The sequence below is a fragment of the Biomphalaria glabrata genome, chromosome 2 (assembly GCF_947242115.1).
Source record: "Biomphalaria glabrata chromosome 2, xgBioGlab47.1, whole genome shotgun sequence".
In the NCBI taxonomy this organism is placed as follows: domain Eukaryota; kingdom Metazoa; phylum Mollusca; class Gastropoda; family Planorbidae; genus Biomphalaria; species Biomphalaria glabrata.
The window spans coordinates 5,114,427-5,136,446 of NC_074712.1; the positions used below are offsets into that span (position 1 = coordinate 5,114,427).

Sequence of the window (22,020 nt, forward strand, 5' to 3'; positions counted from 1 at the left end):
CCAAGTGGGGGATGAACATTGGCCCAAACGGGTGCCCTTAGGGCTGAGTCTGGGCTCAGTCAGGGGGGCCCAGAAAATCCCAGTGTTAAACCCTTGTGGGACCAGTAAGGGGAAGGGCTTGTGGGTCCCAACAGGGCAAGAGATACTTTGCCCTTTGGGGACAATTAATGAAAGCCCAATTAGGGCCCTTAAGGGTCAAGTCTGGGCTCAGTTAGGGGGCCCAGATGAAACCCAGACGGAACCCTCATGGGGCCGGTATGGACATTTGTTGTGATTACAAGGACTCTTTTCTCATGTAAAGAAAATACAACAGATTCATACACATAAATAGAACATACACAACATAAAGAGTTCATTCAGCGACTACACGCAGGCATCTTGTTCCTTTTCATGTTTCCTGAACGAAGAGTGGCGTTGATATAGTCTGACCGAGTAATGTACGAACGAGTTTTTGTACCGCTCTGTTCTTGTCTTGATTGACAGCAGTCGCCCTCTTCACGACGACTTGACGGAGTTATAGATCTACCGGGCCTAACTTTGTTCTGATAAGATCTGCAGCCGTTCTAGTAGTACTCTTGCCTTTCCAACAATGCTAAGCCGTGAAATACCTTACTAATTGTTACTATCAGAGCAGTCGGCTCTTTTTTTTTTTCTTATTTTGTAACACTGAGACCCAACACATGCTTTCCAAACTGAATTGTTTCTGCAGGAATTAGGAATACCAACTCTTCCGGCTTCTTTCCAGCATATAAGCTTGTCAGTGGCTGCTCTCAATTCCTTTAAAGAGGGCGTTTTATTTAATTCATCAATAACTACAAGTGTTGAGAATTGTTTTGTTTGTTTTATATGTTTCGGATGTTCCTTCAGAGTTGAAGATAATTACTTCCTAGTCCAAACCTCCCGCAGGACGACGGAGGATGGGAGCGGGCAGGGTTTGAACCAGGGACCATCGATGAATCTGAACGACAGTCCAGCGTACGATTTAGTAGAGTTTGCATAATGCTCTACCAATCGTTTGGCAACTGCCAAAACATGAACATGTCTTTGTAATCCTTCTTGCCAACCTCCAAATTATAAATACTTAAATAAATAAATAAATACTTTTAGGGTAAAAGAAAAATTACAAAGTTGCATTTTAGTTTTAAAAGTAATAACTTTCATTGATATAATTCTTAAATTAAGGAATTATGTAAGTCTATTCATTTTTTGTGTGTATAGGCTATTAGCTTTTTTTTTTTTTGACAACTTAGCATTTGTATTGCATTGACAATAGTTCAAAAGTGTGAAGCACTTGTCGTAACCTTCTACATGGGCATACAATTTGTAAAGCAGTTAAACATATTTCTTATGTTCTTAAATATTAAAACTTTAATACCAAAATAGTCTAGATAAAAGTACTCCAATGCTGTATTCTAATCACAGTTTGAGTGCTGGGACAAGTTCCAGAAAGCCCGTGGAGTCTGTGAGCGAACGAGGCGCCCTCACAGCATTTCTCCGTGGTGGAAGCTGTCCAGGCCTGAGCAAGCTATTATAGCACAGTGCAGGACAAGCAGATGTCCTGTTGGCTCAAAGGGGAAGAAGAGGAAACCGTGTTTCATATTCTTTTCGACTGCCCAGACTTGCTGATCAATCTTGACAGGCCTGGGAAGCCACAAGTTCTTGACCTGTATGACTACGCAAAACAGCAGGGTTTCTGTTCAGGGCTTTTGCAAGAGAGGATTTGAGCCTCTCTAGCCTTCACTCAAATGGAAATCGATGATGCTGAATCACAGTTTCTGGTAGAAGATAGGAATGACAAAAGATGTTGGGATGATGTAAAAACTAGGAACTTTTCAGCCTTGTATCTAACTAGGGCATCCTGGTTGACGACCCACTTTTAATAGGGATGTAACAAATTACATCTGTTTGGATACCTTCCAAGGGGCGTGGGTGGCTGAGTGGTTAAGCACATGGCTTCCAAACCAGGGGTCCTGGGCTCAAATCTTGGTAAAGACTGGGATTTTTAAGGCACCCCTGAGTTTACCCAGCTCTAATGGGCACCTGACTTTAGTTGGGGAAAGTAAAGGCGGTTGGTTGTGCTGGCCACATGACATCCAGCTTGTTAACCGCTTTCCAAAAGAAACAGATGACTTTAACATCATCTGCTGTATAGATCGCAAGGTCTGAAAGGGGAACTTTACTTTTTTTTTTTTAACCCTTCTGGATCCCTCTCCTACATAACAGCAGATAAGTTTTGACAGGCCGATGAAGGAGCCTAGAGTTCCAAAAGTCTACCACTCACCTCTTATTACACTGTTACTTTTATTGAAACATAATTTACTAATATTGACAAAATGAACAAAAAAACCCACAAGAGAAAAGTTGAATAAAATGTTTCATTTGTTTGAATATTTTTGTAACAGGATGAAAGCTTTATGCACCTACCAGAGTAAACAACTAGGTAGGTTACTTACACTGAAAGGACAAATCAACAATAACATCTCAGTGACTCTAACAGTGACACAACTTAAAAAAAAAAAAAAAAAGATGCATAATATTATTAGCATGTTGTTTTTTTTATACCAGCAAGCAATATTCTTTTTATATTCTTCATTCAAATAAAAAAAAATACCTTGTATTTTTCTTATGAAGTTTCATGCCATTTAATACAAACTTATTGTTGGTTAAATTCAGACCAACTAAGTTTTAAAATATTTTCAATTTTTATATCTACAGAACTAACAGAAAGTGATGTTATAATCTATATCAACCTGATCACTGTTAGCACATCAGACTAATAGTAGAATAAATACACCACTTGTTTTGTTAGTGACTCAAACTGAAACTGTGAAAAACAACGCTGAGAGTTAGGATGATAAATGTTAAAACCTAGAAGTGATCTAATTCAATTTTTAAAAAATTACTTCTATATAGTGCAACTTTTATATAGCGCTACTTTCATGCTTATAGCAGGTTCAGAGCCTGTGGGAGGGTGTATCTGGGAGAAAGTTTACTGTGGAGCCTTAAGGCGCTCAGTAAACACAAGTCTGCTTGAGTAGGGTGTTGAACCCAGGCCACCTCAAGCTGAAGTCAAGTGTACTTAGCCTCTTGGCCACACATCCCACACCATCCTGATTCAAACTACAAGTACTATCAAACTGTAATCATAGCTATCAGAAACTATCAAATTGTAATCATAGCTATCAGAATATTCTGGTCAGTTAATTTGTCTCAATGGACCACAAGGCAGAACCTGAGATATAAAAAAAAAAATCTAAAAACACAAAGTATTTTTCCTTCTCAAGAATAGAGGTGTAACCATAAATCCACTCTCATAAAAATAAACAAATTAATACTTTAAATTATCTACAAATAGACATGAGTTCTGACAGGTCCTGACAAAAATTATCACTTTGTTAAACTCTTTTTTTTCTAAAGACTTTTTATTATTTTTAAAAGCTATATACATATACTCTTATAATTCCTATTGTACTGTCTATGACTGGCGCAGACAATAACAAGAAAACATACATTCAACAGAAGAAAACAAAGGCTTTACTTGAGTCAAATGTTAACAAAATATCTCAGCTGGGTCAGCCAATTGTCTTGGCATTATTTCTATTTGTTACTAAACCTGTCAGTGATTTCAACTTCTTGATCATTTCAGATAACTTAAATTATCTTTTTCAAGAAAACATTTTTGGGGGGTTGTTCTACATTATTTTCAATAAGTGAATGATTTAGATGGGAACAATCTCCAAGTGCGTAAGAAGCAGATTGCTACAATTATGTACACAGCAATTTTGTTGTAAAGCATAATACATGATGAATTTATAAAAACATTTCAAGGGAATACAACCATGCTCAATATATTGAGAAAAAAATTGTTTCGTTCAATATTCATCCACAACACATTCAATGATTTCAAATCTGAAGTCTTTCTAGCATTATACTATAATTTCATTTCCATCTGTGGCGTTTCTCAGGCACTACTGCTTTGTTAATCCGAGACAGAAAATGGCCTCACATGCTGCATATTTTCTTCCATCTGGCACTGAAAGTTGATCTTTAACATGTTGGTGTGGACTGAAGAAAATAAAATTCATATTGAATGGATGTCAGTTAGACAGTGAAGATCTATCAAGAAAATCGAGGAGGCTGTAATGAATCTGTTGTTGGGTCCCGACCTCTGAATCTACGAAAGACTTCACTAGCAGGAACTCCACCACCTAAAGACAAAAATGTGTCTCTGAACCTGAATGGAAAAAAAGGAAAATGTTTTTTTCTATGAACTATTTTCAACCAAATATATATATAAAAGAATAGCTTTAACTCTTTCTCTCCTAAATGACGATACCAACGTTGATTCCACCAGAATGTGGTAAATAATTACGGAGAGAAAGAGTTAAAAGAGCAATATAAATGTATATCTATTTCTTTCTTCTATATTTACAGACATTAAGGTAGAAGTAAAGATATACAGATAAAAAGATCATGCCACGTGTCAGACTAGCTTAGACGTAGCATTACACAAAGTCATATAACAGCATTAGTTAGCATAGTCATGTGAAACACTGCACTCATCCTTAATCTTCAGAATCAAAAACATTGCTATTATTATTATTGTAATATCATTATGAATGACCTCTCGGACCTCATTTCGGTCAATAAGGCACTTTATGCACATGACCTCTTAATTTGAACTACAGAGAAATATCCAGCGCTGATTAGATCCAAATCAAACAGAGCCCTCACAACAATCTCCACGTTTTCAAAATTATGGAAAATGGAAATAAACAAAGAAAAGTCAGTTTATTCAATCTTTAGCCACAGCAACAAAATAGCAAAAAGAAACTACATCCTAAAAATAGACTTACAGCCAATAAATAAAGAAGAAAATCCAACATATCTTGGTGTAAAATTAGACCAAAGACTGAAATTTGTAATTAGGGAACACTACCCAAAAATAAGCACTTTGAAATAAGATAGACCTGTTAACTACCTCACCCTAAGGTCAATGTTAATCAACAACCACGAAGAGGAGTGGCTCAACCAATGGGCAAGAGGAAACACATGCAGAGCTATGTACAAAGAAATAAACAAGCCTAACAAACTGGACAGTATTATTTTCCTCTACAATCTTCCAACTAAGGACAGGACACACACCTCTGTTAAATGACCATCTCAAAAAAATTAATTCCACACAACTACCCCTTTGTAGACACTGCACCCACCCTTATGAAACCATAAACTATATCCTTTTTGAATGCCCTTCCTAATCCACCTTAGGCAGACCCTACTACCACTACAGCCAAACATAACCAACACCTTGTACGGCAGTGCTGAACAACTGAAGAAAACAGCACAATATTTTTCCTTTGCACAGTCTGCAAAAGAGCTGACAGCTCAGCAGCAAAAAGCTGGCTAGAAGAAGAATACAATAATATATGTTGATTGCTTCACTACAGCCCAACATAACCAACACCCTGTACGGCAGTGCTGAACAACTGAAGAAAACAGCATACTATTTTTCCTTGGCACAGTCTGCAAAAAAGCTGACAGCTCAGCAGCCAAAAGTTGGCTAGAAGAAGAATACAATAATATATGTTGATTGCTTTGAATTTTAAACAAAGTATTCAGAGTTGACTCGGCATATTTTAAATGTTCCTGGCCCAATGTTGGACCATTCAAAAATTTTCGTAACTTTTTTTCTATGAAAAAAAAAATTGTAACAGTTGAAGTTTTAGTAAGTAAAAGTCTACAAAACTGAAAAGGTCAATAATGTTTAAATAAATGTTTGTGTAAAAAAATAAAATAAAACAACGATTTGCATAAAAAGAAAATCTTATATCACATTTGAAATAAATGTATAAAGCTCTGTATTCTTCATTAATTGAAATACAAAAATATTAATACACTTCAGGGTATTACCAAATTGGTTATTAACATTTAAATTACAAAGTTATCTCCCCTGTTTATAAAAATTGAAAGCTCCTTTTCCATCCTACCAAACATTAAGGCAGTATTCATACAAACGATGCGATTATACTACTAAAGAAGCATAAAGGTGGTATTATACGATTCCTCTTATTAACATGCAAGCTCTACTTGGTAACTGGTTGGATCCTGAATATTGGACGGGCATTTGAAATCGGCTCTAACAATTTTCTTAGCAATTTGACAGTATAATTTAAGGAAAAAAAAAACAATTACATTATTAAACGTACATGGAAAACTCTGGATCTGACTGTTATAATTAAATTTAGCGATTTGGAACACCATTTAGCGGTTGTTCCAGCACTTGACTCAAATGTTTCTTTGTATTTAGAAAATAGTTGAATAATAAATAAACATCCATGAACATTTTGCCCACAGTCTTGTGTAGAAATGAGCTGGATTGTGGGATACTTTGCTACATTTCCAAGGCAACATTATGTTCTGGAAGATAATAGTCGGAACTACCGAAACCTGCCCTTGTGGAGCATCACCAGAGAATGCTGACCATGTCCTTCAAAGCTGCATACTATAACAAGAGGCCCGAACTAAACTCTGGCCCCAAAACTTTCCTAAAGAAGAAAAACTATACGGAGAACTGCCTGATCTGGAAACCACTGCACGTTCAACTCAGATACAGGATAACCGATCTGAACCCTCCAACATGTAAAATGAGAACGAAGAACAAGGGATGACAATGAAGACTTACAATCTTTGTCAGTATTTACTTGGCTTTAGCTAAGAAGATTGTTTTATACAACTTTTCAAATAAACTTGGAATGAGCAACCATGTAATGAATTTAGCAACATTGGCTTTTAAAATGGAATGGTTTAAAATCAAGAAAAAATAGTTTGCCTATGAGATCAAAGGCTGGCTGCATTAGTAAAATTATGTTTTACATTGCCTATTCCTAACTCCTCATAAAATTTGAGGTTTTCATGAAATATTTATTAAATAAATTATTTTTTTCTCCAATATTCCAACACGCAAAGAAATTATGAAAAGAAATTATTTAGTTTCAAATTTAAAACAAAAGAATTAAAAGAAAAATTAGTATCGATTAAAAAAAAAAAAAAAGAAGGAAAAAGAAACATTAAATATTTTTTAGAATCTAAATTATAATATAAAAATATGGCTCCTTTCTGTCTTGAAAGACTTTGGATGTGTCAAGATGAATCACTGGTTCTAGTTACTATTTGCTACTACAAAAAATAAAAACAACAAATCACCTTCTTCCCAAAGCTTTCATTTCCTTTTCATTGTTCAGTCCTGCCTCTTTGAAGGCAGCAAATAAATCAGCAGCTATCATCTGTTAAAGTAGAATGTAATACAAGAATACAATAAGTGGATGACAATTGAGCTTAAGGTATTAATGTGATCAAAGTTTTGAATAAAAATTAAGTAGAATTCCCCTTTCAGACCTTATTATCTCTGGGGCAGATGATGTAAAGGTCATCTGTTTCTGAGGCCCAGGTTAACGAGAGTGTTATGTGGCCAGCACAACGACCAAGTGCCTTTACTTTTCCCCAACGAATGTCAGGTACCCGTTAGAGCTGGGTAGACTCAGAGGCGCCCAAAGATCCCAAAATTAAAAAATCCCAGTCTTCACCTGGATTTGAGCTATCCCGACAAGACCAACGTCTAATCTTTCGACTCAGGACCGGACACAAAAGAGTGCGACAACACATGTACCGGAAGCTCAAAATTGGAACCAGTGAAATCTGCCCATGTGGAGTATCACCAGAGAATGCTGACCACGTCCTCCAAAACTGCTCTCTTTACCAAGAGGCCCGTATAAGACATTGGCCCCAAATCACCCCAATACAAAGAAAACTATATGGAGAGCTCCCTGATTTGGAAACCACTGCGCAGTTCATCTCATGTATTGGTCTAGTCATATGAACACTCCAACATAACAATGAGAACGATGAAGAAGAAGAAGAAACCAGGATTTGAACCCCTTCCTCCAGTTCAGAAGCTAAGCACTTTACAACTCAGCCACCGCCCCTGCGATAAAAGTTGTAGAAGACATTAAAAGTGATTTTTGGAACAGAGAAAAAAAAGCTTTTTGATTTGTTTTCTTCCATTAAACAACTGATCACTGTCATCTTGAGAAAATCTGTACACATCAAACTGAACTAAACTTGTAAACAATTAATTCCACCTGACTAAATGGATACTATGGGGGTCACTTACTTCAGACCACTTGTGGGAGTAGTAAGCAGCCGGATAGATCTCACAGAATATAGGAGTCATGGCACAGGGGAGGTTATCTTGTTCGTTGAATGGTACAGGCAAATAGGACTCCCAGAGTTGAAGCATTATGGTCTTCCACTGCGTCTGAGGTTTGCTGTAGAAAGTAAACATTAAACAAAACATTTTTATCATTTTTAATAATACAAAGACTATGTCAAAATGTCCAAAAAGATGGACAATTTAATATAAAAACAATAAAATCACTGATTTAAAGAAAAATCTATAACAATGTCAAACAGATACTGGTTACCTAATCAAAGTAGTTCATTTGTTATAGTAATTTCATAAAGAAAAGTCAATTTATTCACAAGTTATATCTTCTTATCTGTTTATGGGCCTGTGAAATGTTAAGCTTTTTAACTTGCATTTGCTCGCAAACATTCTTTTGCCTGTTATGAAATCTATTTATAAGCTAGTATATATTTTCAGAAATATTTATTTAGATTTTTTTTTTTCGAAGGTATTTTCCATCAGAAAAGAACAGGTTTTTTTTTTTCTATGACAATGTAGCATATGGAATGTAATCTTTAGTGTTATAGACTTGAAAGACATGAAGAGAAACTACGATGATAGGATTGGTCATTGTGCTGGCCTAGAAACAGATCCTCTGCCCTATAAATTGTGGCCTGAGGCCTGAATAGGTGCTTTACTTACAATAATAAGGTACAAACTATGTTTTCAAGTTTCTAGCAGCTAAAAAACTTAGTTGGTCCAAGTTTCTTATATTCATCTTGCATAAAACAAACACACATTTTAGCGCAGAGAGATAGCCACTAATAATTAAGCTATGTTTATAACACTAAAGATTTGGATGGCTGCCTTGTCATGTAGTACAGGCTCCAGACTATCATCACGATTATCCATGGTTTGAACCCTGCCCACCGCCATCCCCTCCTGATCTGCAGATGGCTTAAGTTAGGATGTAATAATTTAGTGGGATAGTTAAAAAAACAACAACATGTATGTAGTAAGTACTTACGTCATGTAAAGCTCCATATCAAAAGCGGAGATATAAAGTTGATACATCATGTCAAAGTTGTAAGTGTGAACACTGGCTGTGGGGGAAAAAAGAACAACAACCTAATAACATAAGGATGAGGTAGAAATGATTGAATGGTGTTTGTTTCTTTAGGCTATCCTTCAACCCTGAAATTCTTCAGTCACTACAAAGCAATCTACAGCAACTAATTTACAGCAGCTAATTCACTGCAAATAAATTACTGCAACTAATTCAAATCAAATAAATTACAGCAGCAAATTAATGCAGCTAATTTACAGCAACCAACTGACTGCAGCTAATTTACAGCTGCTAATTTACTGGAACTAATTCACTACATCTAATTTACATTAACTAATTTTCTGCAACTAATTTACAGAATTTACTGCTTCAACTACAAATGTTTATATAGATCTATACAGTTTCTATAGATTATAAACTCCCCAATCCTGTTTATAAAAACAATACACCCAGTCTGGTCATCAGCTTGTCAACACTGGACTACTGTTACATGTCAATGTGGTCACTTAGTGGTCTATCTGTCACCAATACTGTAACAGACAATGTTAGACTGATGAACAGGCACATTCAAAATAACAACCTAGATCAGGGATAAGCTTGACGCGTAGGACGTAATCATCATCTTTTTTGAAGTAACCTCTGTATTATATAAGATAAGATAAGTAAGGAGAGCTTTAAATGCTATTTCTTTAGTTATTCCCCTTCCAAAAAAAAAAAAAACATGGTATGATCTCTGACTATAGTAGCTAAAGTAGTGGTTGATATATTGAGCAAAAATTTAGAGTAAATAGATTTATATTTAAAAATAAGGAAAGTGTGTTTATATTTATGATATGAGGGAAACTGGAATTTAGCTCATTAAAAAAACTGTGAATTCAGTTTTTATCCTGAAGCTAATTTAATTAAAATTGATGGTTTTAAAGAAATAGTCAAAGGAAGAGATTTTATGGTTAATATAAAAAAAAAAAAGGCTGTCTGACTCTGCCAGCATATATACATATCTTAAGCATCTAAGGTAGTTTGAAGCTACATTGAAATACTTTTAGCAGTTCACAAGGGCAAGTTATTTGCATGGTTGCTAGAATATTTGCAATGAAACGCATCATGCAAATAAAACTGCACTAGCAGAATTATCTTTTAACTTGCTTGATTATTTAAAAACATATGTTACCTTTTAAAGTATTTGATAAGAGAGTGTCTGGAATGACCTCACTTGTTTGGTAATGTCCACTAACAGATTTGACCACACTGGGCTCTGTCAGCCATAACCGCAGAAACTTAGAACAGACCTGGACAGCATCCCACTCAATGTTCTTCTGACCAGAAATTTCACTGTATGGCACAGTTGTCAGCAGCTGTTGTAGACCATGGCCAAACTAGAAAAAGAATAATGCTTATTAATAACTTATCTTAAATTTAAGACCTCAAACATAGGAATAAAGTAAAAAGTTTCACTAATAATTATCATGAGCAATAGTCAACAGAGTGAGAAGTTGATTATGAGTAAGCCATTAAGGTTTGTTACCTCTTGAAACAAGTTTTGCACATCCTCAAACCTAAGAAGCACAGGATCAGAAGAAGTTGGGGGCCTAGGAATCTTCAGTGACAAGTAGGAATAGGGCCATAATTTCAACAAATCACTTTTTTCTGTGTATATAAATAGTAAAACATATTATAAGAATACTATATATCTATATATATATCTAATCTAATCTATCTCTCCAATCTTACAGCACAACAAAGTAATAGATGTATACCTCGACCAACATCCATATAGACAGAAGATGATTTCCCAGGCCTTGAAAATGGATCAAAGTAGAATGAACTTATGTGTTGACCTGAAAGTTAAAAATTGTTTGGAAATAAAACAATAAGTAGATTCTATATATAAATATGTTTTGCTACATTAGTTTACAAGTTAACACAAAGATTTAAATTAGTTGTCTTATAGAGGTAAAAGAAATCTTAAAAAGTAAAGTAAAGTTCCCCTTTCAGACCTTGTGGGCTATAAGGCAGATGATGTAAAGGTCATCTGTTTATGTGGCCTACGGTTAACGAGGGTGTCATGTAGTCAACACAACGACCAACCGCCTTTACTTTTCCTTAACTAATGTCAGATACACATTAGAACTGGGTGGACGTAGAGGCGCCCAAAGGTCCCGAAAAATAAAAATCCTAGTCTTCACCAGGATTTGAACCTGGGACCCCCCAGTTCAGAAGCCAAGTGCTTTACAGCTCAGCCACCATGCCTCCAAAAGAAATTAAAGTAAGGCCCAATAGAAAATCTGAAATGTGCAGTTATAGCCAGCTTTCAAAGTTCAACATCAATTTTTGTGTGAAAAGTTTTCCACAAATTTTTTACCCAAAACCTGCTTGAACAAAAAGCAGGACTGAAAGGCAAGGTCAGTTGTTGTTTTTTTAAAGCAAAAAAACATTTCTTTAGTTACAAATGTTCAGGATGTCTCGTGTTGAGCCGATTTGATATGATTTAATCTTTTAATGAACATTTAATAATCATCAGGTTTCTTAAGAGGTCATGGCAAGAGGGAGTCAATTTTATACAATTCTCTGGTCTTGGTTGTATGTCTAGTAAGCAATCAAGTTCTTAACTACCAATTACAATAGAGTTGAATAGAGCTGTTTGGACTAATATTGTAAAACATTCATAATAAACTAGAATTTTCAAATGAATTCCTCAGCCACCATTCAAAATACTTTTATTTGCTATCAACTCACCATTCTCATCCAAAATGTTAAAGAATCTAACATCAGAGTGCCACAGCTCAACATTTGGTGTTACCTCCTAGAAAATCAAATACAAACAACTATAAGTGCTGATGGATATCAGTGCATCTAGAACACCAGGTTAAATATACCTTCTTTAGAGTGTATGTATTGTACAAAAATGTCAGCCAACCAGCCACACAGTAATTGTACAAAAATGTCAGCCAACCAGCTACACAATAATTGTACAAAAATGTCAGCCAACCAGCTACACAATTATTGTACAAAAATGTCAGCCAATCAGCTACACAATATTTGTACAAAAATGTCAGCCAACCAGCTACACAATAATTGTACAAAAATGTCAGCCAACCAGCTACACAATAATTGTACAAAAATGTCAGCCAACCAGCTACACAATAATTAAGAAAAATTTGAAAAGAGCTAAAAAAATTTTTTTATTTGTGGAACATTTTTATCAATTTGTAGCATAATGTTATAAAAAATAATTTTATTAAATGAATATCGCTGTTCCACAAATGTCTTCCCAAAAAGTAGCCTGGCTCAAATATCACCTACCTCAAATGTAATGTGAAATAACTTTGTACAAAGGTCAAAAAGTCCTAGCAGCACAGTGTTCAAGGGGAAATACTCTGCAACTTTTTCTTTTGTTTGCCTAAAAAAACAAAAGATAAGAAATTAATCATGATTAGGACAGGTGATTCAAAGAGTGACTGAGATAGGTTAAAAAAAAAAATTAAGGTAAAAAGAGTTTTATTGCTTGTCTACTGTCTATCCAATGGTCAAGTTGAAATATTGTTGGTACATGATGTTATATAATACGTATAGGTAGATGCCTGTACCTGAACTGCCCCCATTCATAATATCAAAGAATTCTATTTGTGCAATGAGTCTTTCAAATGTGTATGATTAAACACCTTTTATCATTGCTCCTGTGATGTTATTCCTACATTTCACCGACTAGTTGAGTTAATATTACTTGGTAGGTCTAGGTTTTACTTTGCATATATATATATATAAAACTCAATTTGACATCAAATGCTTAGGCAACCATTAAAACCAAATAAAAATTATAACAAGCTTCATAGCTTTTTGAAAAAAATATTTTTTTTTTAAATCACGTTACTTTAACCATTACAACAAATTAATACCAGGAAGTAAATCTTCTTAAGACATCAAGGATCTGCTTTTAATAAACAATTATAGATCAGGGAGTTTAAACGTACCCAAAGAGGTGTTCTTTTTGTCGTCTCTGCCAGTAACTGAGATCCCACATCTCCAGCTTATGTTTGAAACCCTCTGAATTAGCAAACTTCTGAAGCTGAGCCATTTCTTCCCACAGCACAGGAGCAAACCTTCCCCTAAGTCTAAAGATAAAAGCACATAAACATGTATTAAAATAAAAACAAAAAATATTTCAGAATTTATACCAAAAACCCTTTCATCTGTCCATCTTACTGCTTTGTCTGAAGCAGATCACTTGATAGTCATGTTAAAAAAGACAAGAATTACAATAAGTTGAGCTCCGAATTCAATATCACAGGAAAGTGTTTTTGATCTATGAGCTTCTTGTAATGATAGAGATTCTGAATAACATTTCTTTACTTCTGTTCCATTCTCTTTTCTTCTTAAACATATTCTTTACACTTTACTCTTTGGCTACTATATCTATATCATCTAAAGTATCTTCCTACTTAAATATTGTCTTATTTAAATGAATGTGACTTTTTGTATGGATGACTCCACTTGATCTTTCGAATGGATCAATGTTGTTATTTGTGAGAATGACCAGTGTAAGCCAAGCAGCCCAGTACTGTAGTGGGTGGCTAGAGTGTAGGCTGATGTTGTATGTTGGTCTTATTTTTGACGCTAGATGTTTCAAAACCATTCTTATTTAGGGTTCTGTCCCCTTTTAGTGAGGCCAGTGCTGAAGTGACTTTAGAACTGTTGTAGTACATGTATTGATGATTAGAGATACATCAAGTGTTGGACAGAATGGGGAAAGAATCTAGATCTAGTATCTTTTTCAAGACTCTTCCTTTTCTACATCACCAACAAGGAGTCTGGGAGGATGCCTGATTGAGGTCATCAATTTGAAATATAATACTATTTTGTACATTTCATTATTTATCATTACTGTGTTATACGATACTTTACTTTTTTTTTCTTTCATGTAAATAAACACTTTAATGTTATGTACATATAAAAACTCTCTAGGTGTCACTTTATTGTATTAGTTTCTTGACAACATAATCATCCTATCTAACATCATTTATGGGCAATATAACCATCTATATCACCTAACTAGGTTTTAGTTTAGTCAAAATCACTACCACAACCTTACAGAAACTTGAAATCAAATGTTCATTATAAAACTTATATTAGCAATCTTACGTTTCAATCATACTGAGGACATTTTCTGCCGAGTTAGCCATCTTGGTTTCCATGGACATTTCCACAAAATGTGCATATCCTAGCATCTGCGCTAAGTCTTGTCTGGAACAAAGCCAAAGGGAACAAGTCTATAACAATTCAGTGGAAAAGTTTTCAGCAGCAAAAACTATTTAATTGCTTTGAAAATCATTGAAAAGATCACAACTTGAACAATAAACTACAGAATGTCTTAGCTGCCCTTTTAGCGGGTGCAGTAAAATACTACAGACATAAACAAAAAATACTGCAAAGACACAGATGGATGAAGGTTATTATTAGTTAAGTATTGATTCAGAGAATGTGAGCTTATCAAGGACCAGAACATTACAGACTTAGGTGTTAAATACTTTTTATTTTACTTTTGAACAAAAAGAAATATTTAAAAAATAAGGCATTATAATGATGCAAGTAAAAGGCTGAATGTATAGAGGCTCAAGCTAATGTCTCATTTCAGCCTACCTGTGTGATCTCAACTGTTCTATTAGTTTATTGTTGTTTAAAAACTTTGTGGAGTAGATGACAGACGCTCTGTTGTGGTACGCATACCACAGGTTCCACCGAGTCATCCTGTCGCTGCAGTATGTCATCATAGTCTGGTAGTTGGCTGGTTGAAGGGTTGCCCTCCAAGGTCCTCCAGTCGGATTGTCCCTGAAATTACATTTAACAGTCTCAAATTAACAGAAAATATGTAGCAAATAAAACAAGCGATCATTAGAAAATGAAAATGTCTGAAAGATATTTACATAAAAGCAAAATAAAATTTGCTAGCCAGGAATGTTGCTATTTTTGTCAAGCACATAATCAGAGCATTTTTCATAAGTACACATAGGTGCCCAATGTTAATCTTAAACAGGTGGCTGCTATGAGTGCAAAGATAAGTGAGATCCAGAGAAAACCTGTTCAATTTTTCTGGATTATGTTCTCAGCATAGATAATGTTACACACAAATTTTTTTTTTGTTACTGATGGGCATTGACAAAATACTAGATTTTGTAAGGCCAAACATCCAGAATACCAATTAAAAGATGAAATAATTAGATTGTGGGGGCGAGGTGGCTGAGTCGTTAAGCGCTTGGCTTCCAAAACTGGGGTGCTGGGTCGAATCTCTGTGAAGACTGGGGTTTTGAATTTGCGAAATTTTTAGGGCGCCCAACTCTAATGGGTACCTGACGATGAAAGTAAAAGTGGTTGTTCGTTAAACTGGCCACATGACACTCTGCTCGTTAACCATTGGCCAAAGAAACAGATGACCGTAACATTATATGCCCCACAGATTGTAACTTTGTTTTCCCTTTGGAACTTTAAGAGAGAAATATCACAGCAAAAAAAAATTGGAATATTCTTTGAAATGACCTAATTTCTTGATCCAGCAAGTGTCACATTTCACTTACCTATCTCTAGACATCTGGACAAGTAGCGGCCAAGGCATTTCTTCAAGATGTTTATAATCTGTGACATCATGTGTGAACATTTCAGTACAAATACGAACTTTGTTTCTGTCAAAAGAATAACAAAAATTTTTTTCAGTCCAGCAATTCAAACTTACCCACTAAGTAAATTAATAACAAATAAATACTTCCCACTAAGTAATCTAATTTATGTTGTATTTATTATAAATTCAATATTCTTAGCAAAATATTTTAATCCTGAACTGAATGAAGCAAGAGCCACTGGATATTTTTTAAGCTTAAATGTTTTAAAATGCAATTTACCTAAAATTATTGCTTTCTTGTGTTATAAGTTTTACCAGCTCAAGCAGACGAGCTCTGTCTGCCGATGGTAGATCCATTCCATTCAGTTTCCCTTCCAGAAGATATAGATCCACCAACCTTCTCTGATACTCATTCAGATTGACATTAGCATCAAGCTCCTAAAAAAAAAAAGGCAAATAGTGAATTACTCGTCTTAATTGTTACATTATCATTCTACTAATTACACCTGGAAATGCAAAAATTTGAACAGGTAGCTAGAATTTCTATCTGCATTTTAGGGACATCATGGCAGAGTGGGACAGTGTTTGGCTTTCAAATTTGGGAGTCAATAGCTCTAATTCATGTGAAGAATGGAATAGTGGGTTCTAGGCTATTTAGGACATCCACCCAATGAGTACCTGATAGCCACATGACACCTTCAAAAACAGAAACAGGTGATGTGTTATGTTATCTGTCCTCGCGGACTGCAAGGTTTTTTGGGAAAGGGAAATTTACTTTTTCTTTCATTTGGATTTCACAGGCGGTTCAAGAAAATATGTAAATGATAGCAATTTGATAAAATGACTGATAATAACAATAGTAATATTAATAAGGCTTTTTTTTTCGAGTGTGAAGATTAATAAGAGTACATTATTTCATGTGGCTATGCAGTCCCAGCTGCGACCTACATATTTTGCTACATTCAGCTAATTAATATAACATATTATGATATTATACTATCAAAACTAACCAAACAATAACAAACGACATCAAATCTGTAACACACTAAGGGAGAAAGAGTATTATAAAATAAAAAATAACTAACTAGTCTTGATAAATGTTGGCAGACTTTTCTAATTTAAAAAAAAAAAACATTACAAACGAACACGCTTTTTTATCAGGAGAAAAAAGTATTAAGAAAAAAAGGACTGTGTCAAACAGTTTGTATTGTGCTACTTACTTTAAAGGAATAATAAAGTGTTTCATTAACCCATCGTTCATTTTTAGCTCTTTCTATTTGCGGGTTGACCTAAGACAGAATGAAAGGATAAACAGAACAATCAATAAGCATTTATTTCTCTCAAAGAAATAATTAAAACTTATTTAGTCGTAATGCTAAACATCTTTCATCAAAATCAAACAACAGAAAAAGGTCAAGTTGATACACTACCCGTGAAAATGCTTTGTTATATTTCTCCTCTGGTGAGACATAACTCAAATTTTTGACTGTTGACCAGGCTGTATTTAGCGGTACAGAGGTTTCTTCTATTAAATTGTAAACATTTTCAAATGTTTTCCCTGTTTTCATTTCTGAGGAAAATTAAAATGTCTTTATGTAAAGAAATGCGAGAAAAAAAGACAAACATTTTAGAAAAAAGAAATAAGCTTCTTTAACTCTTTCTCTCCTGATTGACAATACCATTGTTGATTTGACTACTCTAAACTATTTTTTTGGTTATATAAACATTAATTTGTGTTATATAAAAAGAGCATGCATTCCCATTTATTTCTATACTAAATAAAATATTTTCTGACAACAAATTTATTGAAGTTTTATCATAACAAGGAAGTGAACTGCAAATTAGATAAATGATTAATTCTGTCGGATCATGGGAAATAATTACGAAGAGAAAGAGTTAAAGAAGAAAGACATCACTGTTTCTTTATCCCTAAAATATGTCTTTAAGAAAATCTCATTTATACATGGTTCAACTACTAAGTCTAATATTTAGAAATTAGGCTAAAAAAATAACAAAAAAAAAATCAAACTTGTTATAATGTTTAAAAAAAAAGGTCAATCACTACCTTTAATATTTTCAACATGATTTTCTAGCTTGGTCTCAAACTCAATAGCTAGCTTGGCACATGCTGACACACACAGCTCTGGTGTGATCTGAGAGAACTGTGGCAGTTGGTCTACCCTCATGACAGCATTTGTTTCTGCTGTGTCTGGTGGTACTTCTGGTAACCTAGAACAATATCATACAGTCAGTCAAAAAAATGTTTAAGTTTATGTCTGGGGATAAGTCTTTCTAGCTAGGTGAAAAAACCCGAAGTGCAAAAGTAAAAAATGAAAGATAATTTTGAGATCACACTTTTTGTGTTTTTTTCACACAGGCTGTACTTGGAAATAGATTATACTTTATGAATGAATGAAAGAGGTTTTCAAGGAGTGTTATCACTTCTTTAGACAATGGCATTTATGATACTTAATGAGAAATTTTTTATAAAGTTAATTAAGTTTTTTAAATTTATTATATGAAAAATACCCTTATATGTTTTTACCAATACAGGCCAGGAAAATCGTGAGACAATAATTTTTTTGTTCCAGTTAGATATTATGCCTGACATAATTCTACCAAATTTTATCGCAATATCTTATGCTTTGATTACAAAGTTTAAAAATACAATTAACATTGAACCCTGTGGAAATTTCAGGTTTTGAGATAGTCTTTATAAAAAGTATTTGATTAAAAAAAAACATGTCAGCAGCCTTGTAAAGCCTAATATTCTGCATATATATTAATATAGTTTTTTATAATAAAAATACTCGCACAAGTCTATATGGGCATTTTAAAAAAAATTGTTACAGATTATTTTGTTCACATTTTTTAAATATTTTATTTTCTGCCAGCACAATGCCATTTCGTCGACAGGGTTGTAGTCTAGACTATTCCTGTATAGTAAGTAACCTAGATATCTAGAATCTTTTGAATTGATAGTGCTTCATATAGATCTATTTTTTGTTTATTAAAATGAATGCGGGAATCAGGAATTCTTTATTTGCATTCAACTTTTTTAAGCTTCACAATAATTAATTTCTACTAATGAACTTATAAAAAAAAAAAGTCATATTGGTGTAGTAGCAGCTAACTGACTGTACCAACACATCACTTCTTTATTTCTTGACTAAATCTAATTGCTATCAAGAACCAATCAACTATAGATCAGATCTGGGCACAATGTGTTCACCCCACCTTTTCTGTTCCCCTCCCCCCTCCATAGGATGGCTTAGCCTTTAGCGTAACCTCCTTGACTGCTCGTAAGCTATTCTAAGAGAGGGGGAAAAAAAGGATACAAAATGTGTAACGCGACGGGTTAAATTCATATTTGCGTACTTGGTACTGGCTGTCATTTTTGGGAGATTTTTTTAAATTTTGCGTAATACAACGAATACGCTTTTTGCATAACGGTAGGCGAGTCTGCAAGTTAGTAAGTCATTAAGTTAAGTTGAGTTAAAGTCACAGAAAGTTTGGGAATTTGAGTGAGAAAGTGTCTTAAACTTAAGACTAGATCTAGATCTAATTAGACCGACTAAGTTTTAAAATAAGTGAGTTCACAGTTACTCAGAGTCAGAGTCTCAGTCACTCAGTCCTCAGTGAGTTAGTCGCCATCGAGAGCTGTATTAGATCTGGATTCTAGAGAACTACACATTAAAGATAGGAAGAGCAATATATAGAAGATGAAGCTAGATCTACGCACAAAACATAATATGAAGTTCTCGATGACAGTCGGGCAGGTTTCCATAAATGAGAAGATAGGCATTGTGCACAAAATCGACCTCTAGCAAATGCTGCAGCCATTGTTGTTTGGAGTGGCTTCCCTTAGAGAAGCCTGGTTATAATAAAAACTTTAACTTTTAATTTTGTTTTTCTCGATCCTAAATCTAGAATCCTATCATTATCATTCTGAGATCTAGATCTAGAAAATAATTTCAGTTCATCAAGAATTTTCAACTTTTTTTTTCAATGAATATTATCACACTATTAGAGCAGGGAATGGGTTGCCTGAGCTAGCCAGGAAAACCAGTGACTTGGCAGAATTTAAGTCATTGGTTAATATGCATGACTAAATGCATGACGCGTAGGACGTAATCATCTTCTTTTTTGAAGTAACGTCTGTATTATATAAGATAAGATAAGATAAGACTACGACCTGACTTAGAATTTATTAAGAACATAGATAGATGTATCTAGAATAGTGGGTGACGACGCGACATTGACATTATTGATTTATTCGTTCGACAAATTACAGTCGGTGTGGCTGTAGATCTACACCTTTACCGGCATTTGCTTTTAGGAGATGGGAACACATCTTTTTAAAGCATCGTAAATAGTTTAAATCTCAATAGTACGTAGATCTTGCGGCCTGGTCGTGCGGTTTGGGGGCTGGACTGTCGTTTGGATTTATCGATGGTCCCGGGTTCAAACCCTTCCCGCTCCCATCCCCCGTCGTCCTGCGAGAGGTTTGGACTAGGAAGTAAACTATCTTCAACTCTGAATGAACATCCGAAACATGTAAAAACATTTTACAAACAAACAAAACATCTTAGTAGATTCTGTACACCGGAGATAAAAATCCTAACTTCACATACTAAGGGAGGTAATTATAAGATTTTAAAGCTATGATATTTTATTAGGTGTTTTCCCTTTTTTTTTCTTCATATGCTCCATTTTGAGATGACCGTTTCTAAACTTCACATACCTTACATGGTACTTCTCTTTTATAGGTTCCACGACAAATCATTCATAGACATTTCATAAACTGACAAATCATGCACAATTCGTTCCCCCGACAACTGGTTCATGGACAACTTATTCACCGACATGTGGTTCATGACAAATCATTCATATGACAAATTATACACTGGATATGTGGGGTGAACGAATTGTCGGGTGAACGAATAGTCGTGAATTTCTTCTTCTTCTTCTTCGTTCTCATTGTCATGTTGGAGCGTTCAGATGACTAGACCAATACATGAGATGAACTGCGCAGTGGTTTCCAAATCAGGGAGCTCTCCATATAGTTTTCTTTCTATTGGGGTGTTTTGGGGCCAGTGTCTTATACAGGCCTCTTGGCAAAGAGAGCAGTTTTGGAGGACGTGGTCGGCATTCTCTGGTGACACTCCACATGTGCAGATTTCACTGGTTCCAATTTTGAGCTTCCGGTACATGTGTTGTCGCATTCTGTTGTGTCCGGTCCTGAGTCGAAAGATTAGACGTTGATCTTGTCGGGATAGCTTATAGTATGCGTCAACTTTCTTGTGATTTGGATGAGAGCTCGTTCATTTCTCATTTATTTTATTTACAATAGTCGTGAACGATTTGTTGGTGAACGAAATGTCTGCGAATGATTTGTCGTGTCCCATTTAGGCCTATATATTACAGAAGTTCCCATTTCAGACATTGCGATGTATAGGGCAGATGATGTAAAGGTCATCTGTTTCTGTGGTCCACGGTTAATGATGGTACCATCCCAAGGACCAACCACCTTTACTTTTCCCCAACAAATGTCATGTGGTGGACTCAGAGGCATCCAAAGATCCCAAAAACTACAACTCCTTCATGAGGATTCGAACCCGGGACCGCCGGTTTGGAAGTCAAGCGCTTAACCATTCAGCCACCACGTCTTAATATTACAGTAGGGCGTCGGTTATTCGGAACGGCATATATCCTGATTTCCTTTTTTTTTGTCATTAATTAAGATCAGCGATTATTTTTCGCAATAATGATAGACTATTACGTGGGTCTTAAGCACTTTGTTCCCCTATACATTTTACTTGAATTTTATGTAAGGCACGATACCCTCGGATACATTTTCTTAATATTGTTGGTGAGATGGACCGTTTATAATACTCCGCAATCGGTTATCCGGACTATCGATTATCCGGACGACCTTCTACTGAACATTAATTTGAATTTAGGCCATTTGATGGGAAATTTTCTTTTTTTATCAAAATTATCACTAGCCTACACTTATTTCACATCAACGCTCATAAAATAAGACGACTTTCCAATGTCATTATAACCTCATTTCTTTAACTATCGATATGTAAAAACAACATTTGGTTGATGAAAAATTGGAATATTATGTAGCAACAAATGGAGTCAGAGTAAAAGTAA

The 22,020-nt window shown here is 34.9% G+C and overlaps 1 protein-coding gene across 1 annotated transcript; it reads right to left on the reverse strand.

Moving 5' to 3' along the window:
- Positions 1-2,361: 2,361 nt before the first annotated feature.
- Positions 2,362-19,756, reverse strand: LOC106053414 (oligopeptidase A-like). Its single transcript, XM_013208960.2, has 18 exons — positions 19,601-19,756; positions 17,924-18,087; positions 17,289-17,428; positions 17,079-17,147; positions 16,139-16,296; positions 15,818-15,922; positions 14,886-15,074; positions 14,388-14,489; positions 13,220-13,360; positions 12,552-12,648; positions 11,985-12,051; positions 11,006-11,086; positions 10,774-10,895; positions 10,420-10,624; positions 9,210-9,285; positions 8,171-8,324; positions 7,204-7,283; positions 2,362-4,234 (listed from the first exon to the last, which is right to left on the reverse strand). The coding sequence occupies exons 1-18, from the start codon at positions 19,699-19,701 to the stop codon at positions 4,120-4,122; spliced, it is 2,166 nt and encodes a 721-aa protein (XP_013064414.2). The 5' UTR covers positions 19,702-19,756; the 3' UTR covers positions 2,362-4,119.
- Between the last annotated feature and the right edge of the window lie 2,264 nt (positions 19,757-22,020).